The 27,081-nt window shown below is 42.6% G+C and overlaps 3 protein-coding genes across 12 annotated transcripts; all 3 read left to right on the top strand.

Moving 5' to 3' along the window:
* Positions 1-77: 77 nt before the first annotated feature.
* LOC135334345 (E3 ubiquitin-protein ligase TRIM71-like) lies at positions 78-27,081 on the top strand. Of its 8 annotated transcripts, XM_064529504.1 has the most exons (6): positions 78-171; positions 11,724-11,881; positions 12,349-12,556; positions 20,911-21,054; positions 23,862-24,734; positions 24,846-24,973. In XM_064529504.1, exon 5 carries the CDS (start codon positions 23,872-23,874, stop codon positions 24,724-24,726), a length of 855 nt encoding a protein of 284 aa, XP_064385574.1. In that variant the 5' UTR covers positions 78-171; positions 11,724-11,881; positions 12,349-12,556; positions 20,911-21,054; positions 23,862-23,871; the 3' UTR covers positions 24,727-24,734; positions 24,846-24,973. The 8 variants fall into 8 exon arrangements, 7 of the variants coding, with proteins under 7 accessions (XP_064385574.1, XP_064385575.1, XP_064385573.1 ...); XM_064529503.1 differs by lacking the exons at positions 78-171; positions 11,724-11,881; positions 12,349-12,556 and adding exons at positions 19,611-20,217; positions 20,268-20,415; XM_064529502.1 differs by lacking the exons at positions 78-171; positions 11,724-11,881; positions 12,349-12,556 and adding an exon at positions 20,696-20,712.
* On the top strand, positions 4,292-9,792 carry LOC135334299 (E3 ubiquitin-protein ligase TRIM71-like). 3 transcript variants are annotated; one of them, XM_064529432.1, is made up of 9 exons: positions 4,292-4,409; positions 4,527-6,698; positions 6,934-6,967; positions 7,041-7,371; positions 7,433-7,539; positions 7,768-7,869; positions 7,995-8,156; positions 8,827-8,976; positions 9,507-9,792. In XM_064529432.1, the coding sequence occupies exons 2-4, from the start codon at positions 4,537-4,539 to the stop codon at positions 7,197-7,199; spliced, it is 2,355 nt and encodes a 784-aa protein (XP_064385502.1). In that variant the 5' UTR covers positions 4,292-4,409; positions 4,527-4,536; the 3' UTR covers positions 7,200-7,371; positions 7,433-7,539; positions 7,768-7,869; positions 7,995-8,156; positions 8,827-8,976; positions 9,507-9,792. The 3 variants fall into 3 exon arrangements, with proteins under 3 accessions (XP_064385502.1, XP_064385501.1, XP_064385503.1); XM_064529431.1 differs by having other exon boundaries at positions 8,652-8,976; XM_064529433.1 differs by having other exon boundaries at positions 6,934-6,980; positions 8,652-8,976.
* LOC135334303 (tripartite motif-containing protein 2-like) lies at positions 14,822-19,593 on the top strand. Its single transcript, XM_064529438.1, has 4 exons — positions 14,822-15,080; positions 15,215-17,994; positions 18,333-18,443; positions 19,017-19,593. The coding sequence occupies exon 2, from the start codon at positions 15,225-15,227 to the stop codon at positions 17,466-17,468; it is 2,244 nt and encodes a 747-aa protein (XP_064385508.1). The 5' UTR covers positions 14,822-15,080; positions 15,215-15,224; the 3' UTR covers positions 17,469-17,994; positions 18,333-18,443; positions 19,017-19,593.

The following is a 27,081-nucleotide window of genomic DNA, read 5'->3' as shown; positions in this document are numbered from 1 at the left end:
GTTTCAAGAATTTTTTAGCCCTCCGCTGTTGTAAACCTTTGTCATCCTAATAAGTGGCCCGGACCACCCTACTCTCTGGACTACTCAAGACTGTGGCAGCCAACAAGAAGATGCCTCTGCCCATGAAGATCTTTGAGATCTCTGACATTGTGCTGAAGGACACAGAGAAAGGTGGGAAGAAGTTACATGCAAGTATAGGCTTATAATAGTCACGGTAGATAGCTGAGTAGGAATGTCCAATTTCCAACTAAAAGATATTTAGTAGCTGTTTGGTAGTGCTACAATAATAATGGTGTGCTTATAAGATCAGTGATTGCATTCGGGCCCAAATCTTCTGTTTTCTGGGGGAAGGCGTGGGTGTTCTTTCAGAATCAGCCTGTTTTCAGAGTTATCTTTTAGCTGCCATAACTTGAATTCCGTGGATCCAATTCTAATGATTTTATGATTTTATGAAAGCTTAGAAGAGACCTTTCAAATGGTGTCATCAAAGTTTATATTTGAGAGATAAAAGTATTTGCCAATTTGGCCATACCATGAATAATAATAGCCCATGGTCCAAGGCGGAAAAATGACAAATTAGGGCCACAAAAAAATTTCGGATTAAAACACATCATTTGAAAGGTCTCTTTCTAAGCTTTCATAAAATCATAAAATATTTGACATTGGATCAACGGTATTAAAGTTAATGCCTATTGAAGAATCATGTTTGTCTTTAGAGCTATCTTTTATAGGCCATAACTTGTGTTAGGAACGTCCTATTTAAAAACCTCAAACACGCATTCTGTAGCTCTGAGAAAACACTGCATGATTAAAGTGTGTTAAAACCGCTAATTGCTCGCAGTGCCAAAGCTCACTAATTTGTGTGTCCTATGTTGTAGATGTGGGAACACGGAACCATCGTCGGTTGTGTGCAGTGTATTATAGTCGTACCCCCGGGTTTGAAGTGATCCATGGACTACTGGACCTTGTCATGCAGCTGCTGGAGGTGTCCTTCACCAAAGATGGCAGTGGATACTTCCTCAAGGCAGCTAAAGGTGAGGGTTGCATTTAAGCACAGCTGTGTATGTGTGTTATAGGGACTTGTGAAGGAACTACTGTATATGCATTCAGTCCAGTTTGTTGTAAATTTAGTTGGGAATTAGTGGCCTTGAGGTTTTTTGAAGTGCGTTTGTTGAATCCACTGGAAGATTATTTTGTCAGAAAATTAATTCCTAAAACTACACTTGCTCACTGCCCACACTTCTTCACTGCTTGTGTTTACCGCCCCCTCCCCTGCACACACACTCCACAGACTCTACCTATTTCCCGGGCCGTTGTGCAGAGGTGTGTGTACGTGGGAAGGTGATCAGGAAACTGGGTGTGCTCCATCCTGGTGTGTCTGTTGTGCAGCTCTAGTGTGTGTGAAACTAGGAGGTGTGTCTGGTGCAGCTGTTCTCACGGCCTCCTCCAACCAGTACCTGCCCTCCGTACTCTCCAGGGAGAACCTATCTCCTTAGGTTAGTGTGTGTTCATCTTGACCTCCTTGACAGTATGTACCCAGGTGTGTGTTTAGGGTCAATACTGCAAGGTCATGTACTGTACACATGTCATGTACATATAATTATAGCCTCGATCCCAGGGTAGGCCGGTGAACGAGGCTAGTACATATAATCCTTTTGTTTGTATTTAGGGTGCTTTAGTAACCATTAAAGAACGTACTCTTTTTAGAGGAGGGGTAGTTAAACACTAAACAGCCATAACTTTCAATGGCGTAGGCAGAGGGGGGCTGACGGGGCTAGAGCCCCCCCCCTTTTGTGTTTCATCAACTCTAAACCAGCTTGAATCACCTTGATCTGTCAATCTATTCTGCACTGCACTGCACTGCGTGCGTAGTTACTAGAATGATGTCATTCAATGGAAATGTGCGTGGGCAGGGTCATCTACTGCGCATACTGCTGATGAAAAGTGATGACCTTTTTTTTTAGGTAAAATTCCAAGCTATTCAGCGCCTGCACTCTGGCCCTGCTAATGGATTTGAGCCCTGCCCTTCCCAAAATCCTGGCTACGCCACTGACTTTAGTACCGTTGATCCAATATATGTCTTAAAGAGACTTTCAAATGATATGTTTAAATTGGTGTCAGAATTTGTAACTTTTCGGCCTTGGACCATGGATCCATGGTGTCGCCAAAATAATTGGTAAATAGTTTTGTAGCTCATGACATTTGATGGCACCATTTGAAAGGTATCTTTCATGAAACTAGTTGAAATTGAATGCGTTTTATGGCAGCTGAAACAGTCCCTATACAATTGATTGTTAATTGTTTGATTGTACTATTGTTTGGTGTAGTAGTTATAGCTCTTTTCCATTTTGAGCTAATTTTAATACCATGCCGATTGTGTTTAGGCTCATGTGATTCCCATATCTGGGTATCATCTTACGTTTAGGTGTTGTAGCTACATTTACAATCAGTGTAAGATCTAACCTCAGTTCTGAGGATGTACATGTGTATGTGGATTTGTTAGTGTGTGTGTGTGTTTGGAAAGGGGGTATGTATAAGATCTAACCTCGGTTGGATTTGCAAAATAAAATACATGTAGATGCTGTAAAGTCGAGAGTAGATAAGAGTACTCTTATTGAGTTTGACCTTCATAAAGTTGTTAACTTTGTCATACTTCAAAGTTTCATAATTATACCATTAGATTCCTTGTTAAAAAGCGCTTCTATCTATAATTATGCTGTAGAGCTGGTAAGCTCCAACCAGCTAAAAGTTAGCATTTTCCATGTAGAAGTCCCAGGCATACTTGTCCACTACATAAAGCATAAATGAAGCCATGATTTACCACATAACTTCCAGGGTCTAACTCAACGCAAATATACTTTAGTTTTGTATGTAATCTGTGTAAGAGCATGCGAGTGGTTGTAGTACGTGATCCATGAAGTGGGCAGAAGGGGAGAGCATGGAATTAGAATGGGAAATTGTTGGTCGTACCGGGGTAGTGTCGTACATATTTTGTGGATTTTGGGTATTCTGTAGAACTTGGGAGGTTGTGTATTTTTGGGGTTGGGAAGTGAACATTTTTTGAGGTTTTTGTGTATTGCGTTTAGTTGTGGTGAAAAATGTCTGGTGGTTTCTTGTAGTTGATGTTCTATATCTTGAGTTGGTGTTGTTATGTTAATCTGTACGTACTTTGGTCACAGAGTACAAGAGAGCATTAATTGTTGTATGTAGTCGTCCGTATCTATGCCAAGATTTATGTCTGCTGGTTTTATAGTACGTGACTTTGGGTCTTTGTTTATTAAGTTTGGCGAGGGCATATCGTGTGTTTGTTCAGGTTGGATGTTGTTTGGTTAAATATAAGTGGTAGCTTTTCATCCAATTCTGTTTTTTGTTTGGTCAATGTACGCTTCTAAAGTGGGCATTCGTGAATATACTTGAGTGTAAGTTACATAATTCAATTTCTGTAAAAACTTAATTCGTCTGTAGATATAATTATGGTCTATCTGTAAGGGATTGTTCAGGTTGGTGGGTGTTATGTTCGGTTTGGAAACTGCGTGTGTGTAGATTGGTTTAAGTGATTGATTCTGTGTGTGTGGGTTGGGTCTAGCAGGTCCACTAGTCCACTGTCTACCAGTTTTAGAGCTTCTCTTGAAGGCTGGGTTTCAGTTGCAACTCTTAATCAATGTGTGTATTCTCAATCCCTCTCAATAATGATGTTTGTTCCTGGTACACAAGTGATCTCAGGCTGCTCGTATGGGCATTGGGTTGTGATGGACAATGAGCACTTGGAAATAATTGCCTAGTGTTGATTGTTTCGTCTCTGTCTCGCTGGGTATCTCCTGGTGCGTTATTGAGCTTGTATATATTGCTCATCCCTTCAACACTGGATTGTTGTCATTAGTAAGAAAAGTTTTGCCGGATACGTAAATATCCTGACCACAAGAGAAGGCCGGTGGTGTGAGTGGGTGGAGCAATAGAGTCCACTCAACCATGCATTTCGTTCACCCAATTAAGAGTGTTCTAACATAATTATACACACAGAGATTATCATCCGTATATGTATGTATGTATGTTTTGTATGATGATGAATTTGAATACATTTTGTGATCTTGTGTGTGTGCATTGGGTGCATGATGTGAGATCAATTTCAACATGGTATAGAGTTTTGTTAACATGGAGGGTGACATTGTATGAGTGTGTGTTGTCTGTATCTCAGGCAACTGGTCAGAGGGCTAACAATAGAGTGGGTGTAGAATGTTGCTAGGCAATATAGCCACAAGTATGTGTGTACCATTATGGTCTAACCATAATCGATACTTTGATCCTATGAATATTGTTGTGCATGCATCACCTGACCTGTCACTGTGAGAGCTGTCAGTCTTTTTCCAAGCTTTGAGTTTTTCTTTCTACTACTAAACACTTATCTAAAGGTGAGCATAATTATTGTACACATTCTGATACATTTGTTTATTCCTTCGGTATTATTATTATAAAGATTTCCACGCCCCCTTTTTAGCCTATTGTTATCCTTTTCTCTTCCCCCTCAGTTTTGTGTCAATGGCTGAGAGGCCGAGTGCTGCTCAAGAAGCTCTCTCCAAAGTGGAGGACCAGCTGTCATGCCTAGTCTGTCTGGAGCCCTACACCAACCCTCGACTGCTCTCCTGTTTCCACGTCTACTGTCAACATTGTCTCGAGGATATAGTTGCCCACAATCGACATGGCCAGCTGGAATGCCCGAAGTGTCGCCGGCCCACCCCCCTACCCCCCACTGGTGTGAGTGGCCTCCAGGCTGCCTTCCATGTACACCATCTCTTTGACATCCAGGAAACACTCAAGAAGGTGAAAGAGCCTCAGAAATTGGCCTGTGAAAAATGTGTGAAGACGACTCGTAAAGCCACCAGCTTTTGCCGACAATGCACCAAGTTCATCTGCGAGAAGTGTACGGATACGCACAAAGAATGGGAGGAGGAGTTCGAAGGTCACGAAGTCGTTACTATCGAAAAATTGGAAGGAGATTTGATTCGCTTGGTCTCCCCAAAGAAGACGTCCCCTCGCTGCCCCAAACATGACGATATAATGAGACTTTATTGCGAAACTTGTGGAGAACTGATCTGCATCAATTGCACTGTCCAAATACACAAAAACCACAAGTACTGTGTGATTGCCGACACCTTTGAGAGCCACAAGAAAGAGATCCTGGACTCTCTGGGACCCGTTGATAAACAGCTAGAGGCCACCGACACAGCTCTCGTCAATCTGGATGGGCGACATGCCGAACTTGTTGAACACAGTGGAAAACTTGCGACCAATATACACTCGAAATTCGATGAAATCCATCAAGCTCTGTATGCTCGTGAGGGGGAGCTTATGGCGGAGTTGGAAGGCCACACCCAACAACAGCTCAAGAGCCTGTCTGCTCAGCGAGAGGAAGTGGAGATCCTTCAAACCCAACGTAGCAGCTGCCTGCATTTCGTGAGGGAGAGCATTCGTACCGGTTCTCCAGGAGACGTGCTCAAGATGAAGCAAGGTGTGGTGAAGCAAGTGAGAGAGCTGGTGGACACCTTTGACCCCAACACCCTAGAGCCTCGTGAGACAACAAACACCTTTTTTGTGCCTTCTGCTCAGCTGGTCAAAGATTGCAAGCAGTCTGGAACAATTTGTACAACATCAGTAACTGCCACCCCTACAAAAAGACTCGACAAAACCAGAGTACAAGAAGCTGCCAGTCTTCGATTTTCAAACACAAATCATCAACTGATCCAATTTCCATCCTCAAACATTGAAGCCAAACTTTTCTCTAAGCTGACGAACAAACCCACATACTGTGTTGTGAAGGAACGAGGGAAGGGAGAGTACGAGATCTCCTACCAGCCGACAGTGGGCGGGGCCAGTGAGATGATCGTGAGAGTGGGTGGAGAGGAGGTGGCAGGAAGTCCATTCCCTGTGGCAGTCAAGACCCCGATCGATAAACTAGGAACTGTTATCAAGACTATCAATGATCTTAAGTCACCTTGGGGAGTGGCTCTCAACCAAGCTGGGGAGATAATTGTGGCTGAAGAAGGAGCTGGTATTGTCTCGATATTTAGCCCCACAGGAGACAAGCTGCGAACATTAGACACTCGAGGCACAGCTGTTGGGGAGATGAAGAGTCCTCGTGGTGTGGCAGTGGACGGTGATGACAATATTCTGGTGGTGGACGCTGGTAATCATCGACTGTTGAAGTTCTCACGTGGAGGAGACCAGATAGCAGCAGTAGGGAGTCATGGCAATAGTCCTGGACAGTTTAACGATCCGATTGGTGTTTGTGTCAACAGTGTCAATGTGAAGGTGTATGTGGTTGATTGGTGTGCTGAATGTGTTCAGATCTTCAACTCTGACCTTACCTTCTCCAGCAAGTTCGGCAGTGAAGGCAGTGGTAATGGACAGTTTAGCTCTCCCTATGACGTTGCATCCGATCGTAGTGGTTGCGTGTATGTGGTTGAATATATTAGTGATCGAGTGCATGTCTTCACACCCAATGGTGTCTATCTGAGGCAGTTTGGGAAGAATGGCAGTGGAAATGGAGAACTTAACTATCCTGTCAGCATCTGTGTGGACAGTGATGACCTGGTGTATGTGGGGGAGAATGGGAACAATCGTGTCTCTGTGTTCACGTGTGAGGGAGTGTTTCTCAAGTCATTTGGATCAAAGAGATCTGGATCAAGACAGTTCAAAGACCCGTATGGCATAGCAGTAGACCAGTGTGGTGTGGTGTATGTGTCTGATCATGGCAACAATAGAGTGCAAATATTTTCTTAAATTTTGTTGACATTGCTAATGAATATTGAAATATAAACCAGTGAATTCTTTGCCCATGCATGCTGTCCCTGCATGTGTACGTGTGTATACTGAGTCTCTCCTGTTATAGTCGTACCTTTAGTATCGTACCTCACACCACCACCCCCTCCGCTGCAGAGTCTCCATGGTGACATGTATGGCCAAGGTCAAGGTCCGTTATGGCAGTGGGTGGAGCCTGATATCATCAAGCTACTTGTTATAACGCTACAACCCTCCATCCATAGATTCTGCCACTGTCCTTTGTCGAGTATCGGGAAGCATGGGAGGTCAGATGTCATCACCATGCCATCAGAGCAGTATTCATTGGAGCTGACCAATACGACAGTGGAGAGACTCCACCCTCAGAGGTTAAGGGTCACCGGACTGATGGTGGGCTACACTGAAGCATCCTACAAGACATCAGTATCCTAATATTGTGTGTGTGTGTGCAGTTGCTTAGAGGCTTTGTCGATGATGTCACCATTTTCTTGGCCACCTTCCAGACATGTTACACACTCCATCATGCAGCCTCTAAACCAAGTGCTGGAATACACGTCGTCCCTCCTCATCACCTTGGTGAGCAAAGGGTTAAACAAACAATGCTGATTGTGCATTCTTATGATTCTCCCTTCTCCAGGTTTCTCCATCGCCCCCGGCAACAGCTGGATGTTGGAGATGGGTAGAGACTACGCCATTACTGTGAATGTGTTCGATAAAATGAACCACAAGATTATCATCACTGAGGTCAGCCCAACACACACACACACACACACACACACATATGCACACACACACACACACACACTTGTTTGTAATTATTATAATTATGCAAGATAACGCTAGGTATACTCCATTCCATGAGTTTGGATAATTATAGCCAGGCACGTACAGCCACACCACGTGCATGCTCGTGATAGTGCATGGATCATTGTCTCGTTGCTAAATAATACGGAACTACATTTGTCCTTGCAGAATCTCTTGTGTCGAGCCTGTTTTTCCATGACGATACAACCAGTGATTGGTCATATGCCAGACGGCCCTCTATTGACTCAGACCAACAATCACAATATTCAGGTACACTCATTAGTTAAGTACTAAGATTTAGTCTACCTTAAGGGGACATATTTTCACAGGTAGATTTGTTTTTCAAACTCTGAATCAATGTCTTAATTAATTGTCTTTATTGTGTTGGTCTGCAGTTTCCTGTGCGGAGTGGATGACTTTTGAACCTTGAAATAATGCTGTATGACAATGTGGGTAGGACGTTTACAACTTCACATTACTGCAATGGACGTGGGGATCGTCCAATCAGAATGCTCTACCCACCCCCCAGACCTCACTACAACACAAGGACTCAGATAGTAAGTGTGTTGTTGAGGGGGACAACTTTTGCCACTGAATTTAGCATACCATTACTTTGATAGAATCCTATAAGAGTTACATGTGTACAGTGGTGGCTGTACGAATTTGAGAGCCTGTAACTTGAATTTCAGTAGTCTGATTTCAATTTTCTGAAAAGTTAAATGGAGCTCATTCATTTGGTATATGCTCATAATTATAGCCAGATTTCAGTTAAATACCATGGACTACATGCAGTCCTGGTCTTTTTCTGAAATGTTGTTGCTCATAATGTGGGGGTTGATTGTGCTATTTTATAGAGCTTCTTCTTAGCTTTCATGAAGCCATTGAAATTGAACCACCAGAACATAATGTAGTACGGTATCCCAGTATCATAAGGTTGGTGGAATTGTGTTGACTGCATGCAACGTGTATACTAGTACACAGTACATCCTTTGTTATACTGCACACCACTACTGTACTTATCTACACACCCACTCAAACACACACACACACAGCGGCAATATTCTCCCGGAGTCAATTTTCTTTTTTCTCTCCTCCTTTGCAATCCACCAGAACTGACGTCTAACGAAATACTTTTCTTCAATCACCCTCTAAATAAGAGTGCTCTCACTATAACCCACGGCTATGATCATTCCTGATAATGTCATTGACTTACTTGACTGTTTGCAGTTCCCAGACACTGGTGAGGTTCATGACCTCCCGACCCTCATAACCAAGCACCAGGTGGTGGAGATCAACGACCCAGTGCAAGTGACCCCCAAACACCTCGTCATTCTCTGGGACTCCCAAACAGAGCCCAAATACCAGCACCAATTGAATGTGAGTGAGCTAGCTAGCTTGTTGAGAGCTAAGCCTATGTAGGGTACCAGCTACATAGGCTTGTACATGGATTATTCTGGTAATACAAATAATTATATAAGCATAATAAGTGTGGCTTAGTGGTTAGGGTGGTGGCTTAGAAGATCAAATGATAGATAAGGTGTGGGTTCGATTCCCTTCTGAGGACTTTTCTTCCTTTCTTTAAGTAATTTCCCTAACTTTTAAATACATCATGCTTCTGTCAAGTACATAATCAAGTTGGGTCGTGACCCGGTTTCATCGGGCGACGACCCAACTTGCCCCAATCAGGTAGATTAGATTCTCAGATATCTGTGCTAGATTTTGTAGAAGTGTATAATAGTTAATATGTACGCACATGCATGATTAGCCACGGGTTGTATATTTTAGGAGAAAAAAGGAGAGGACTTGCTTGAGAGTATAGAGAATGAGATTTGGTATGAAATAGCAAATCAAGATTGTGTTACTTTTATGTGATCAACTTCCTGAACCAATTTTCCCTCCCCCCACAGTCTCGTGCATGGACAAAGATGATGTGAAGAGTTTTGGAGTGCTTGCTTGTGAAGTGGTGAATGCCAGATTTCTTGAAGCTGCTGTATTTCTTGGTCTGCTATCGAGTATGGAAGGTGTATGGCGGGAGCTCCACCCACTCATCACCTCCTGTGTCCCCTCAGGACAGACCCTCCATGGACACTGTGCTACACCACATCAAACAATTGGACTCTGAGTCTTAGCATTGGTGCATGAGTGTGTTATTATGTAAAGAATAAATATTATGAAGACATATTTTTTACCTTATTCTGCAAACAAAGTGGGGGAGGGGCTGCTCAAGATGCGGGGGTGTTGCATGGGGTCAGAGATCAGAAAGCCACTCACTGAAAGCTATGAACTATCTCTCCTATACTTTCAGATATCAAGATGTAGGCAGCCTTGATAGCAGCCACGGTCCTCATGCACACTCATTTGCTCCTTCATAAAGCCAGCTCTCTGGGGAAGCTGAAGGTTTTACTTCCCTTCCCCTCCAGCACTGGAGTCAACGTCAACTTCACTCTGAGCTCCCCTCAAGGTTGCTTCTTTTGGTCAGTGTACCTACTGTGTGTGTGTAGGGGAGGGGGGATACTGGTGCAAGCTGTGACGTGAGTTACAGTCAATAGTTAATTAAGCTTGGTGTAATTAAATGCAAGGCCTAAAAATAATTGTAACATGGCTTAATAATTATTATTCGGTGAATTCCAGCGTCCAATAGTTATAGTGCACTGCAATAAATAATTTTTAATGATTACGTATATGCCACCCACACACCCTTGATCCACACACACTCCCATGCCCAACCACACACACACTCCCACCCACCCACAGGTTGAGCATTAAACCAGACATAGTGTCACAAATCTAACCATGCAGCTAGCATACTTGTAGTGATACATATCTCTCCCCTGCCCTAACCACACCCCCTCACACACGTGCAGGTGTTGGCAAGTCCACCCTCCTCCGCTCTATGGCGTGTCGTGAGCTGTGTCTACCAGCTGGTGTGAGTGTACTACACGTGGAGCAAGAGGTCACCGGGGACAACACACTAGCACTTGATAGTGTACTCGAGTGTGACACTGAGAGAGTGCAGCTGCTCGCTAGAGAGGGGGAGCTACTGGCCTCAGGGGACAAGGACACAGCAGCAGGCAGCTCTGTGTACCAGGGGTGGGTGTTTTAAGTATAGTAAAATTACAAATGAAAAGAACTACCATATTGGTATCCAGCTATAATTAGGGTTACCATGCAGTATGTAGGTGTCCTAGTGTGTATAGTGTCCTGTGTGTTTGACTGCTAGTGAGCATTTGTATGATTTATGGTTTGTGTGCATATTAATTTTCAGTACTTATTTTCAGTACTTTATTTACCTTTCATATGCCCCTCCCTCTGTATGTGTAGCGCTTCTGATGAGCTGGCTGAGGTATACCTTTGACTACAGGAGATAGACACTGACAAAGCACCAGCAAGGTAACTGTACGCAGTAGATCAAGTACCATATTACCCACTGTGCTCACTCACTCACAGAGCTGGCTGTATTCTGGCTGGTCTGGGGTTCACTCCATAGAGGAATGAGATTTGCTTTGGCTAGGACCATTTGCAAGGTAAGCATTTTTGTGAGACGCAAGTGCTGACATTAATTAATATTCTGTTTTCTGGGGGAAGGCGTGGGTGTTTTTTCAGAATCAGGCCTGTTTTCAGAGCTATCTTTCAGCTGCTATAATTTGAATGATGTGGATCCAATTTCAATGATTTTATAATTTTGTGTACATGTAAGCTTAGAAAGAGACCTTTCAAATGGTACCATCAAAGTTCATATTGGAGAGAGTAAAACTGTTTGCCAACTTGGCCATATCATGAATAGCCCATGGTCCAAGGCCGAAAAATAACAAATTAGGGCCCCAACGAAATTTCGGATCGAAATACATGATTTGAAAGGTATCTTTCTAAACTTTCTGAAAATCATAAAATTTTTTACATTGGATCAACGGTCAACGGTATTAAAGTTAATGCCTGTTTAAAAATCAAGTTTATTTTAGAGCTATCTTTTAGAGGCCATAACTTGTGTTAGGAACGTCCTGAAACTCAAAGACGCATTCTGTAGCTCTGAGAAAGCACTATTGTATGTATATAATTAAAGTGTGTTAAAACCGCTAATTGCTCGCAGTGCCAAAGCTCACTAATTTGTGTGTCCTATGCTGTAGATGTGGGAACACGGAACCATCGTCGGTTGTGTGCAGTGTATATTATAGTCGTACCCCCGGGTTTGAAGTGATCCATGGACTACTGGACCGTGTCATGCAGCTGCCGGAGGTTTTTTTCACCAAAGATGTCAATGGATACTTCCTCAAGGCAGCTGAAGGTGAGGGTTGCATAAGCACAGCTGCATGTGTATGTGTGTTAGGGACTTGTGAAGGAACTACTATATACCGTACGGGTAGAAAATTCGAGGTGTTTTTAATTTCGCGTTTTTCGTGGGTGGCTGCAGAACACGAAAATTAAAACCCGCGAAAGGCTTTGTTTACGCATGCGAGATAGTGACACACCCTAACTCCACGAAATTTATTACCCGCGAAATTTTCCAAATAAGACAGAATATTGAATTGCACGAAAATTTACACCCTCGAAATTTTCTACCCGTACGGTATGCATTCAGTCCAGTTTGATGGAAATTAGTGGCCGTGAGGTTTTTTGAACTGTATATATGTGTTGAATCCACTGGAAGATTATTTTGCCAGAAAATTAATTCCTACAACTACACTTGCTCACTGCCCACACTTCTGCACTGCTTGTGTTTACCGCCCCCTCCCCTGCACACACACTCCACAGACTCTACCTATTTCCCGGGCCGTTGTGCAGAGGTGTGTGTACGTGGGAAGGTGATCGGGAAACTGGGCATGCTCCATCCTGGTTTGTCTGTTGTGCAGCTCTAGTGTGTGAGACTCGGAGGAGGTGTGTCTGGTGCAGCTGTTCTCACGGCCTCCTCCAACCAGTACCTGCCCTCCGTACTCTCCAGGGAGAACCTATATCTCCTCAGGTTAGTGTTTGTTCATCATGACCTCCTTGACAGTATGTACCCAGGTGTGTGTTTAGGGTCAATACTGCAAGGTCATGTACTGTACATAATTATGTCATGTACATATAATTATAGCCTCGATCCCAGGGTAGGCCGGTGAACGAGGCTAGTACATTTGTTTGTAGTTAGGGTGCTTTAGTAACCATTAAAGATCTAACGTACTCTTCTTGAGGGGAGGGGGTAGTTAAACACATTATCATAACTTTAGTACCGTTGATCCAATGTCAAAATTTTTAATTGCTTAGAAAGAGACTTTCAAATGATGTGCTTCAATCCCAAATTTCTTTGGTGTAATTTTTCGGCCTTGGACCATCAGCTATTATCTATGGTTGTGTCCAAATTAGTTTTGTAGCTCAAAATAATTTGAACTTTGACGGCAACATTTTTAAAAGGTATATCATTACAGAATATTAGAAAATCGTTGAAATTGAATGCCCAAAGATCATACTATTGTTTGATGTAGTAGTCAGAAGAGCAAAATGTAACCCACGTGACAACGTTAGAATCTTTCTCTCCATTTTGAGGATGTTCTTTCTTTGCAGCTAATTTTAATACCATGACGATTGTGTTTAGGCTCATGTGATTCCCATATCTGTGTATCATCTTCGGTTTAGGTGCATGTTTTGTGGCTTGTATAGCTATGTGTACAATCAGTGTAAGATCTAATCTTCTGACAATGTGGATTTGCTAATTACTTGAGTGTGTGCATGTGTGTGTGTGTGTTTGGAAATGGGGTATGTCTAACCTTGGTTGGATTTGCCATTAGTCAAAATAAGCTATAATTAAAGGTCAGTTTGTGTTGAGTTTGACCTTCATAAAGTTCTTATAACTTTGTCATACTTCAGTGAAATTGGATTCCTTGTTAAAAAGCGCTTGTATCTATACTCTGGTAAGCTCCAACCAGCTAAACATACTCCATGTAGAGTCCCAGGCACTGATGCTTGTCCACCACGGCATAAAGTATAAATGAATCCATAATTGACCACATAACTTCCGGGGTCGAACTCAACGCAAATAGACTTTAGTTTGGTAGGTAATCTGTGTAATAGCGTGCGAGTGGTTGTAGTACGTGATCGATGAAGTGGGCAGAAGGGGAGAGCATGGAATTAGAATGGGAAATTATTGGTCATACCGGGGGAGTGTCGTACATTTTTTGTGGATTTTGGGTATTCCGTAGAACTTGGGAGGTTGTGTATTTTTGAGGTTGGGAAGTAAGCATTATTTTTTTGAGGTTTTTGTGTATTGCGTTTAGTTGTGGTGAAAAATGTCTGGTGGTTTCTTGTAGTTGATGTTCTATATCTTGAGTTGGTGTTGTTGTGTTAATCTGTACGTACTTTGGTCACAGAGTACAAGAGAGCATATGTAGTCGTCCGTATCTATGCCAAGATTTGTGTCAGCTGGTTTTATCGGTTCTTTGTTTTTTTAGTTTGGCGAGGGCATATCGTGTGTTTGTTCAGGTTAGATGTTGTTTGGTTAAATATGAGTACGTGGTAGTTTGTCGTCCAATTTTGTTCTTGTTTGGTCAACAATGTACGCTTCTAAAGTGGGCATTCGTGAATATACTTGAGTGTAAGTTACATAATTCGATTTCGGTAACAATTTCATTCGTCTGCGTGTGTGTAGATTTATCTAAGTGATCTTGTGAACTCATTGTATTGACGTAGTGGTGGGGATATTGTACAGTATTATTAATGTTAGGGGTTGGTGTGAAGGAGAGTCCTTTACTGAGTAGTGTTGTTGTTCAATGTTCAGAGATCGTGATTATGGACGATTACATTGGGAATCTTGTGCGTGGTGGAAAATCTATCTTTGTTTGTTTTGGTTCCTTGGTTTTCTTTTTTGCCAAGCGTCTCTGTCTCGCTGGGTATCTCCTGGTGCATTGTTGAGCTTGTATATATTGCTCATCCCTTCAACACTGGATTTTGTCATTATAGCAACAAAAGTTTTGATACGTAAATATCTCGACCACAAGAGAAGGCCGGTGGTGTGAGTGGGTGGGGCAATGGAGTCCACTCAGCCATGCATCTCATGGACCCAATTAAGAGTATTCTAACATAATTATACACATAGAGATTATAATAATATCATCCGCATGTATGTATGTATGTATGCTGATTTTTGTATTATGATGAATTTGAATATATTTTGTGATCTTGCGTGTGTGCATGGGTGCATGATGTGAGATCAATTTCAACATGGTATGGAGTGTTGTTAACATGGAGGGTCACATTGTATGAGTGTGTGTTGTCTGTATCTCAGGCAACTGGTCAGAGGGCTAGCAATAGAGTGGGTGTAGAATGTTGCTAGGCAATATAGCCACAAGTATGTGTGTACCATTATGGTCTAACCATAATCAATACTTTGATCCTATGAATATTGTTGTGCATGCATCACCTGACCTGTCACTGTGCATGAGAGCTGTGAGTCTATAGCTGCTTTTGCCAAGCTTTAAGCTTTCTTTCTACTACTAAACACTTTTATAAAGGTGAGCATAATTATTGTACATGTTCTGATACATTCGTTTGTAGTTTTTGTTGCTTGAATTCTTTGTTATTATTATTATAAAACTTGACACGCCCCCTTTTTAGCCTATTGTTATCCTTTTCTCTCCCCCCTCAGTTTTGTGTCAATGGCTGAGAGGCCGAGTGCTGCTCAAGAAGCTCTCTCCAAAGTGGAGGACCAGCTGTCATGCCTAGTCTGTCTGGAGCCCTACACCAACCCTCGACTGCTTTCCTGTTTCCACGTCTACTGTCAACATTGTCTCGATGATATAGTTGCCCACAATCGACAAGGCCAGCTGGAATGCCCCAAGTGTCGCCGGCCCACCCCCCTACCCCCCATTGGTGTGAGTGGCCTCCAGGCTGCCTTCAATGTACACCATCTCTTTGACATCCAGGAAACACTCAAGAAGGTGAAAGAGCCTCAGAAATTGGCCTGTGAGAAATGTTCTGTTACCAATCGTAAAGCCACCAGCTTTTGCCGACAATGCACTAAGTTCATCTGCGAGAAGTGTACCGATATGCACAAAGAATGGGACGAGCTCAAAGATCACGAACTTGTTAGTATCGAAAAAGTTGAGGGGGATTTGATTCGTCTTGTTTCTTCGAATAAGGTGACCCCTCGCTGCCCTAAACACAACAAAAGCCTCAAGCTGTACTGTGAACCTTGTGGAGAACTGATCTGTACCCACTGCATTGTACAAATACACAAAGACCACAAGTACTGTGTGATTGCCGACACCTTTGAAAGCCACAAGAAAGAGATCCTGGACTCCCTGGGACCCGTTAAGAAACAGCTAGAGGCCACCAACACAGCTCTCGTCAATCTAGATGGACGACATGCCGAAATTGTTGAACAAGGAGGAAAAATTGCGACCAATATCCACTCGAAATTCGATGAAATCCATCAAGCTCTGTATGCTCGTGAGGGGGAGCTTATGGCCGAGTTGGAAGGCCACACACAACAACAGCTCAAGAGCCTCTCTGCTCAGCGAGAGGAGGTGGAGATCCTCCAAACCCAACGTAACAGCTGCCTGCATTTCGTGAGAGAGAGCATTCGTACCGGGTCTTCAGGAGACGTGCTCAAGATGAAGCAAGGTGTGGTGAAGCAAGTGAGAGAGCTGGTGGACACCTTTGACCCCAACACCCTAGAGCCTCGTGAGACAACCAACACCTGTTTTGCATACTCTACTCAAATTGTTGAAGCTTGTCAGGATTCAGTTCACATCTGTACTAGTAAAGAAGTGACTAACTATTGTGCATTGAAAGTGGTGCCCTCAAGACGAATGAAGACAACCCAACCTCTTCCTGTTGCCATTCTGAATGCAATAGATTCCAAACAACGAATTGTTGGCTTGGATTTGTTGAACATTGAAGCCAAACTTGTCTCTAAGCTGACGAACGAAACCACAAAATGTGTTGTGAAAGAACGAGGGAAGGGAGAGTACGAGATCTCCTACCAGCCGACAGTGGGCGGGGCCAGCGAGCTGATCGTGAGAGTGGGTGGAGAGGAGGTGGCAGGATGTCCATTCCCTGTGTCAGTCAAGACTCCGATCGATAAACTAGGAACTGTTATCAAAACTATCAATGATCTCAATAAACCTTGTGGAGTGGCACTCAACCAAGCTGGGGAGATAATTGTGGCTGAAGCCGATGCTGGTATTATTTCGATGTGTAGCCCCACAGGACACAAGCTGCGAACATTAGACACTCGAGTCACAGCTGTTGGGAAATGTGTGGGAGTGGACCGTGATGACAACATTCTGGTGGTGGATAGTGGTAATTATCGACTGTTGAAGTTCTCACGTAGAGGAGACCTGATAGCAGCAGTTGGTAGTCATGGCGATGGTCCTGGACAGTTTAACTATCTGATTAGTGTTTATGTCAACAGTATCAATGGGAAGGTGTATGTGGCTGATTTTGGTTCTAACTGTGTACACATCTTAAACTCTGACCTCACCTTCTCCAGCAAGTTCGGCAGTGAAGGCAGTGGTAATGGACAGTTTTGCTCTCCCTGGGTCATTGCATCCGATCGTAGTGATTGTGTGTATGTGGTTGATTATTCGAATTGTCGAGTGCAAGTCTTCACACCCGATGGTGGCTATCTGAGGCAGTTTGGGAAGACAGGCAGTGGAAATGGAGAACTTAGCTTCCCTGCCAGCATCTGTGTGGACAGTGATGATCTGGTGTATGTGGGGGAGAATGGGAACAATCGTGTCTCAGTGCTCACATGTGAGGGAGTGTTTCTCAAGTCGTTTGGATCAGAGGGATCTGGACCAGGACAGTTCAACAAGCCTTATGGCATAGCAGTAGACCAGTGTGGTGTGGTGTATGTGTGTGATCATGGTAACAATAGAGTGCAAATATTTTCGTAAATTTTGTTGTGAGTTATTTTACGTAACGTTGCTAATGAATATTGAAAATTGAAATTAGTGAATCTTTGCCCGTGCTGTCCCTGTGTACGTGTGTACTTAGTCTCTCCTGTTATAGTCGTATACCTTTAGTATCGTACCTCACCCCACCCCCCCTCCGCTGCAGGGTCTCCATGGTGACATGGTGCTGGTGGTGGGCGTCAACACTGGTACGGCCAAAGTCAAGGTCCGTCTGAGGGACAGGGGGTGGAGCCTGATATCATCAAGCTACTAATTGAGAACATGATGCTACAACCCTCCATGGATGAGTGCATGGATCTGCCACTGTCCTTTGTTAAGTATCTGGTGGAGAGATGGGAGGTCAGACGTCATCACCATGACATCGGAAGTATACGACAGTAGGGAGACTCCACCCACATAGGTCAAAGGTCACTGGACTGGAACTTCAATGGTCGTTTTGATTGTCCAATCAGAATGCTCTACCCACCCCCCAGACCTCCTCACTACAACACAAGGACTCAGATAGCAAGTGTGTTGTTGAGGGGGACAACTTTTGCCACTGATTTTAGCATCCATTACTTTGATAGAACTTTCTATAAGAGTTACATGTGTACAGTGGTGGCTGTACCACTTTGAGAATGTGTGGGTTGATTGTGCCATTTATGGAGCTTTCAGAAAAGCATCAAATCATTGAAATTGGACCGTCAGAACATAAAATTATGTATAATGGTATCCCAGTATTATGGAGGTGTGGGGTGTGCCTGGGTATAGCTGTATATAGGACTTTGAGAGGCCGTAACTTTAGATTACGTACACACATTATCATTTGCCATATTTGGTTTTGTTCAAAGTGTGTCTGTTGTGCAGCGCTAGTGTGTGTGAGACTGCATGGGAGGTGTGTCTGGTGCAGCTGTTCTCACGACCTCCTCCAACCAGTACCTGCCCTCCGTACTCTCCAGGGAGAACCTATCTCATCAGGTTAGTGTGTATTCATCATGACCTCCTTGACAGTATGTACCCATGTGTGTGTTTAGGGTCAATCTGCTCTGGTGTATATAATCTCGTGTAATCCTAGTTCATGTATTTGATTATGTGGTTTCACACATCCGTCCTCTAACCACTATAACCACTTTCAATGCAAACAGCCACTTAGTCTGCACAAGTAGCTCATGTGTAATTTGCTAGAGGATACATTGTAACGGCTGGCTTGCGAAGACTATAGCTCTGATAATTCCTGATTGACTAATTTCGCATTCGATAGTACTCTTGTTTTTACTAATATGTGTTGATAAAAATATGATGATCCCAGTATTATATCGAGTTTCAAATGCAGCGATTTTTCGATTGTGAATGAATTCTTATGTGTCTAAAGAAATAATTAGATTGCAATTTAAAACGCAATCAAGCTTGTACAGTGTCATTATAACCTCGCATTCGATATTACTGTCCCTATATTCCTGTGTTGTACACTACTGTCTATTTAATTTTTAATTGTATAGATTGTGTTTTTATGTGATCAATTTCCTGAACCAATTTTCCCTCCCCCCACAGCCTAGTGCATGGACAAAGATGATGTGTACAGTTTTAGAGTGCTTGCTTTGTGAAGTGGTGAATGCCAGATTTCCTGAAGCTGCTGTATTTCTTGTTCTGCTATCGAGTATGGAAGGTGTATGGCGGGAGCTCATCACACCCTGTGTCTCTCACTCCCCTCAGGACAGACCCTCCATGGACACTGTGCTACACCACATCAAACAATTGGACTCTGAGTCTTAGCATTGGTGCATGAGCGTGTTATTATTAATTTGTGTAAAGTATGTTATTTTGCAAACAAAGTGGGGGAGGGGCTGATCGATAGCTACAAACTACATTTACATGAACTAACTATCTCTCCTATACTCAAGATGAAGGCAGCCACACGGTCCTCATACTCGTCTGCTCTCTTCATATAAAGCCAGCTCACTGGGGAAGCTGAACGTACCGTGGTTTGACTTCCCTATAATATGTCCCCTCCAACATTTTAGTCATTGACAAGGTCAACTTAATTCACTCTGAGCTCCCCTCAAGGGGTTGTTTCTCTTGGTCAGTGTATACCTACTGTGTGTGTGTAGGGGAGGGGGGATACTGGTGCAGTGTGCAAGCTGTGACGTAGCCTCGATCCCAGGCCGAGTTTTCGCTTTTATAACGGTTAGGCGAACAACTGGGCCTGGTACTAGTTGTCTGCGCATGCGTCAGTCGTTCGTCAGATTCTGACGAATGGATATTCTCGTTCACTTTTGTGACATTTATATTCGTGTACTATCGTGTACTAGAAGTCAGTTCCCGTTTTATCATTATTTGGAATGGCTCTTAGCTGAAGCTTCTCTCTTCTCTGAAGCTTATTCTGAAGACTGAACAACAAGGAAAGAGGTATAAAGCTTTGTCAAGCTTGTTAAGGTCAGATATTTTTGTGTGGGCCCTATGGCTATGCTATCAAGTCTTGTTCATGTTTGGCAAGATCTACCGGTACGTAGGTAGACTATAGTTTCATCATTAATATGGTGGATCAAGTGAAGAGTGTGAGCTAGAGAACTTGGTGCTGCCATCATCAGCTCGTTGACAATGACACTATAACCGAGAAATTTAATATGTATAGATCTACACGTATTTAAAATGTCTACTTCTCTGTACAGGATCTAGGAGCAATGGCTAATATCCAGCTATCCCAACAGTGCTCCTCTTGGCTATAGTAACGGACGAGACTGGACAGTTTGAGGTAAGGGTTTAACCGTTTTGGTTTCTTTTAATATTGTCCTATACTCACAGGACTGGAGTATGACCTGCTCATTCGAGCGTTGCTGGGTAGCTCAGAGACATCAAGAGAATCTACGTTTTCTCAAGCAAAATTTAACTGAGTTACGAGTTGGGGCCTAGAATCACAGAAGTCCAGCAGCCTGCTAAATCTTTTTGAAACGTAATTTGAAGGCATTCAATCATCCTGAAGTTGCCCTGGGTCACTGTAATTGTGCTGCAGCACAACTGGCAACTCCCTAGGCCTTTGTGAAGCAGCTCCCTATGTGCATCTTTTGTGTACTCACTCTGTGCATTTTCTGTGTACAAATTTCGATTATTGATTTATTAAATATTTTTGCCGACCACAAATATACAATGAAACTTTGACGCATGCGCAGACAACTAGTACCAGGCCCAGTTGTTCGCCTAACCGTTATAAAAGCGAAAACTCGGCCTGGGATCGAGGCTAGCTGTGACGGTGAGTTACAGTCAATAGTTAATTAAGCTTGGTACAAAGATTTACAGATTTAGGCCTAAAAATAATATGGCTTAATATATATTGCTCGGTGAATTCCAGCGTTCAATAGTTATAGTGCACTGCAATAAATAATTATATTAATGATTACGTATATGCCACCCTCCACACACGTACATACACTCCCATCCATACACACAGGTTGAGCACTAAATCGGACATATATAGTGTCAGTGAAGACGCTGTATTTGGAGGAGGAGCCTGGATGCTCTTGGGAGGCAGAGCTCACGGCTCAGTCCACCCAGCCAATCAGATTGAGCAGCATCATCATTGCTGATGAGATCGGTGAGAAGTGGTTAACTTACTAAGACGCCTGTATGCATGCCAAACTAACGTACTGATTATGACAAATAAACTAGAAATAAACGGCCTGGTGGGACAAATAGTAGCCTAGGGACTCAGCTAATTAGAGTGAGTTTATGTCTCTCAAGTATTTACAACATTGGGAGCAACTGCATTTCCTAAAGTTCCAACTGACCATTCTATTAAGACTTACTATAGATAGCTATATACTGAAACAGGAAAGAACACAAGGCCTTTAGTCATTGGTATATTGTTTATTATACTCTCTAGCTGTCTCATGATGCATTGCGCATCTCTCCAGAGAAGAAATTAATGGCCAGAACTCTCTATTGTACATGAAAATAGAACCTGTTTTATCTTGAGTTCTTAATGCACACAACAACGAAATTCTGGGTCCTTGTAATTTGCTGCAGGCAATCCGATATTTCCAATAGGGAATACTAAAACCCCACCATTATTATAATTTCGTAACTGGTAGTATCGTTGATTAATGTCACATTTTTGTGTGATTTCTATAAAGGTTAATTGATGTGTTGCAATCCCAAATTTCGTCGGGGTCATAATTTGTTATTTTCCGCCTTGAACCATAGACTATTAGTATCCATGGTGTAGCCAATATATTTGTATGGCTTAAATAACTTTGATAACACCATTCGGAAGGTCGTTGAAATTGAATACGGAATAGTCGCACCATTAAACCAAAGATTACTATTGTTATTTGATGTAGTAGTACTCACGTGACAACGTTAGAATCTTTTCACTTTTCCATTCAGCTAATTTTAATACCATGCCGATTGTGTTTAGGCTCATGTAATTCCCATATCTGGATCAGAGGAGGTTGGCCACGTGTTATCAATCATGTGACATTCCTAAGGTCTCTGCTCACGTTATCATAGATACCGAATAACTGTAATAAAAATGTATAGATACTCTTGCTTTGCTGACTTGTAACACCGGACTAGCTGTGTCTGTTGTCTGGCTGGACCAAGATTAGCTAGACTATAGGGTAGAGTATAGTTCAGCGGTGCTGTATGTAGCTTGCATTGTACTGGCTGGCAAGAATCTAGTAAACACTGTATGCCAGTACTGATAACTCGCCAGAATAGAGGGGATCGCTGGGGATCGGGTTGGTTAATAAATACTTTATATTCAAAGTAGCCAGAGAGCAGGGCTCGAAATTACAGTCTGACACCTGACAAAATCCGGTCATTATGTGCACGTGTCCGATCATTGCACGTGTTAGTCAGACATTTTGTCGGAGCATACATGTAGAGCTAGCCAGAGATCGTTATATAGGGGTTAGCTATTCTAGCACTAGTAAGAGCCTTATCAGAGTTCTTGTAGCTCAGAACAAGAAGTGTGGATAAATGGATCAGTGAAAATGACCAAGAATTACAAATTGTCTCATGGCTGTACATTCAATGTAGTTAGCTAGTTGAGAGCAAGCGAACTGTCTCTGAAGTTCTTAGTTTATTATCTCTCTCTGGCTGAATGGTCGGTCTCTCTCTTTGGCTGGTGGGTCTTTCTCTACAAAGTTTCATGATAAGCTAAAAGGCCTAAGAAACTTGAACGAGTTTATTGATGGCTCAAGGATTATTCGAGAGTCCAACTTCGAAGATCATGCTGCCAGCCTCATGCACAAGAACCAATGACTTGTGTGCCTGATTTTGAATATAGAAATTGTATAGCCTAGCCAACTTAATTTGCATGTCAGAGCAAAATTACATGTTGTCAGATCAAAACATTAATTGGACTGACATGTTGACAGTCATGCTAATATTTTTAGCGCGAGCCCTGAGAGAGATACATAAATGTTGCCTTCAGTCTCCAATGATCGTGCAACACCAGCTAGAAGTTTACATAGAAAATCCTTGTTAATTTCTGTGCCAGCTCAGCAAAAAAAGTAGTGCACATGATCGTGTCCAACCTCCTCTGTATCTGGATATCATCTTACGTTTAGGTGTTTTGTGGCTTGTATAGCTACATGTACAATCAGTGTAAGAGATCTAACCTTAAATATACTTGTGTGTGTGTGTGTACGTGTGTGTGGGGGGGGTGGTCTGGTGTGTGTATGTGTGGGTTGTGTCTAGCAGGTCCACTAGTCCACTGTCTGACAGTTTTAGAGCTTCTCTTGAAGACTGGGTTTCAGTTGCACCAACTCTTAAATCAATGTGCGTATTCTCAATTCGAACTTTTGTATTATGACAAATTTGAGTGTGTGCATTAGGTGCATGAGATCAATGTCATAATGGTATGGAGTGTTGTTAACATGCATGGAGGGTGACACTGTATGAGTGTGTGTTGTCTGTATCTCAGGCAACTGGTCAGAGAGCTAGCAATAGAGTGGGTGTAGAATGTTGCTAGGCAATACTGATAGCCACAAGTTTGTGTGTACCATTGCATTGTGGTCTAACCATAATCAATACTTTGCCGGATCCTATGAATATTGTTGTGCATGCATCACCTGACCAGTCACTGTGAGAGCTGTGAGTGTTGTCTAGAGCTACTTTGAGCCGTTTTATAAATATTTTTCTAACCAGAGGCGCAAGTGGGCGGCCACGGGTATAGTATAGTCTGTTGGTTTGTTTGTTTGTGTATGACATGTGCATCTACTTACCTGGGTGCCATAGCACTGCATTTACAGCATAGATAGCCTAAGTGGCAGATTTTGATGTTAGAGCTTTTTTATCGTACAAAAGCTTGAGCTAGCACTCTACATGCGTCCTTTATTCTAGTAGGCCAGTAAAGATAAACGAGCCCCATAACTTATCCTTTTCTCCCCCCTTCAGTTTTGTGTCAATGGGCAATGAGGCAGTCAAGACTCCGATCAATAAACTAGGAAGTGATATCAAGACTATCAAGAAACCTTATGGAGTGGCACTCAACCAAGCTGGAGAGATAATTGTGACTGAAGCCAATACTAGTGTTGTCTCAATATTTAGCCCCAGAGGAGAGAAGCTGCGAACATTAGACACTCGAGGCACAGATTTTAAGGAGATGAGTCCTTATGGTGTGGCAGTGGACGGTGATGACAACATTCTAGTGGTAGATACTGGTAATTGTCGACTGTTGAAGTTCTCACGTGGCGGAGACCTGATAGCAGCAGTAGGTAGTCGTGTTGATGCGGGTCCTGGACAGTTAAATTTTCCTCATGGTGTGTGTGTCAACAGTGTCAATGGGAAGGTGTATGTTGTTAATAGCGGTGCTGACTGTGTTAACATCTTCAACTCCGACCTCACTTTCTCCAGCAAGTTTGGCAGTGAAGGCAGTGCTAATCGAGATTTGTACCATCCCTATGACGTTGCATCCGATCGTAGTGGTTGTGTGTATGTAGCTGAACCTGCTAATGCTCGAGTGAAAGTTTTCACACCCGATGGTGTCTATCTGCGGCAATTTGGGAAGGAAGGCAGTGGAAATGGAGAACTTGACGGGCCTGTCAGCATCTGTGTGGACAGTAATGATTTGGTGTATGTGGGGGAGAATGGGAACGGTCGTGTCTCAGTGTTCACATGTGAGGGAGTGTTTCTCAAATCGTTTGGATCAAAAGGATCTGGACTAGGACAGTTATATGGGCCTTTTGGCATAGCAGTAGACCAGTGTGGTGTGGTGTATGTGTGTGATCGTGACAACAATAGAGTGCAAATCTTTTCGTAGCTTTTTTAGTGAGTTATATTGAAATCTTTGCCCATGTTGTTCCTGTGTACGTGTGTACTAAGTCTCTCTTATTATAGTCGGACCTTTAGTATCATACCTCACTCCCCCCTCTGCTGCAGGGTCTCCATATAGAAGCCATCCTATAGAATCATTGTCATCAGGTAAAGACACTAGCTAAGTCTCATATAATACATACTATCATCTTATTCGGAGGGTGGACCGGTTACTAGAGGTGCTTAGAGTCCAAGTATCAGCATAGGAAGTGCGAAGTAGTTAGCTAGATTAACAGTTATGCAATGAGCAGAGGCTCTTATCCCCATAATTATAAGTATACGTCTTGCAATCTAGTGTGCATGGCTTTAATCAACCTTTCGGAGCTAACTCTGATATTCATAACTTGTGCAAAGCTAAAATAATATTTAGTAGCTGATGGCATGATCGTAGCGTTACTTTTGCAACAAAATTCATAGGGTTAACTCTATCTTCTTGCAGTGAGTGAGTGGGTGCTTTAAACTGATCTTAGGAGTGGTGGCCTTTGCCAATGTCCTATATACATGTATACAGTCCAGTGGAGGCTTGGGGTAGTGGATGTGGTCACAAAGGGATGCACAGTAATGATTCCGCCTCTGTATTCTTACAACTACAGTGGAACCCCTATAACGGGCACCTTTGGGGAACAATGTTTTGGCCTTTATACAGAGGTGGCCTTTGTTGAGAGGTTGTGTGTTTTGTACACAAACTGTTCATTTGGGACCTGGGTGCCTGGCCATTATATAGCAACTGGCCTTTATTCGGAGGTGGTTGTTAAAGGAGGTTCCACTGTATATTCTTATGCTACAAACCTATAATGTACATCCGACTAGAAAACCATTTGCAATGTAAAGGATTGGCCAGGGGAAACACCAAAAAGCGTGGAAACTATAGACACTTGTACATCATTTAGCATGCATGCATGGGCTAGAGCGCAAAGCAATAAGATAGACATAATTATACAAAAGAAGTGATAAGAACTCATGCGCATGTACATGCATGCATGCATGCAGTAAACATTACAACACAGGAAATATTAAGAACAAGAAATGACTAATGATCATTACAGTATTGGTGCATGTACATACAAAAATGTAAGGATTGGAACATTCTAATTTATTATGATACCATTGTGTTGGTGAACAACTTATAATTATAAAACACACCCAAACAGATTTCCATGGCAACCAAAGGTGGTGGTTTACACTGTAAAAACAAATGGGTTGAAATAACCCATTTTTGGTTGCCTGAATTGCAATTTTGCAATTCAGGCAACCAAAAATGGGTTATTTCAACCAATTTGTTTTTACAGTGTATGTAGCTAAAGGCTAAAAGGCCAATCGTTTTCAGCTGAGGTAGATCTATATGGAATGTTGGCACAACTGAGTGAACAATCCTGAATAGTTTAACCGTCATATATAATTATGCATTGTATAGTTTTGTAGTTTATATGTATAGCGGGTAATTTTCGTGGGGCAAAATATTCATTGTTTTCGTGGTTGAAGGTCTGACCACGAATATTTACCCACGAATGAAGCGACCTTACCTACCTTTACCTGCAGTGCAAGCAGCAACCACGAAAATTTTACCCACGAAATGTCTCAATATTGCTGAACCGCGAATATTTTGTCCCCCGAAAATTACCCGCTATATATATATACAGTAATATTATTATGTATACCATGCATGCAGTGGCGTAGGCAGTCCCGCCGCAGAGGGGGGCTGATGGTAGATCTGATGCATGCTCACAGCTGAGAAAAAGTGATGACCTTTTTTTTTAATTCAATGAAAGTCAGCGCCTATATTTATGCTCAACCATTGAGCCCCTGCCCTTCCCAAAATCTACGCCAGACTGTATAATTATATACAAAACTGATTACTACAGTACTGAATTATCGAGTTTTTGGGGTGCCTTTTCGCTTAGCAATTCACCTGTAATGGTATACTATATATCAGCACAATTTCTTAGAAATGTTCTAATCTTTAAGTACAATTATATTCTCACCCTATTGTGGCATTACTCTCTATATATTATAGGCTGTAGGCCACTATAATGGTTCGAATTGATTGTTGTACCAGCTAGCTATAGCCAGGTATATTGCCGACCTCCTTCCGGGCAATGGTATATAGAGGGATCAGGGTGCACGGCGGCGCCCGATTAGTATATGCATGCATGCATTCAGTCATCATTTAATGCGCTATATATATGATTTGCACAGGTTGACATTCGCAGCATCTTGTCGGCAAAAAGAGAAAGAAAAGGAAGAGATAGTGAAAGAGGAGCCACCATAAGAGGACTCGTTGTGCATGCATGGGTGTAGCTCA

This window comes from Halichondria panicea, chromosome 3 (assembly GCF_963675165.1).
Source record: "Halichondria panicea chromosome 3, odHalPani1.1, whole genome shotgun sequence".
Taxonomy (NCBI): domain Eukaryota; kingdom Metazoa; phylum Porifera; class Demospongiae; order Suberitida; family Halichondriidae; genus Halichondria; species Halichondria panicea.
This window is presented reverse-complemented; position numbering and strand designations above follow the sequence as displayed.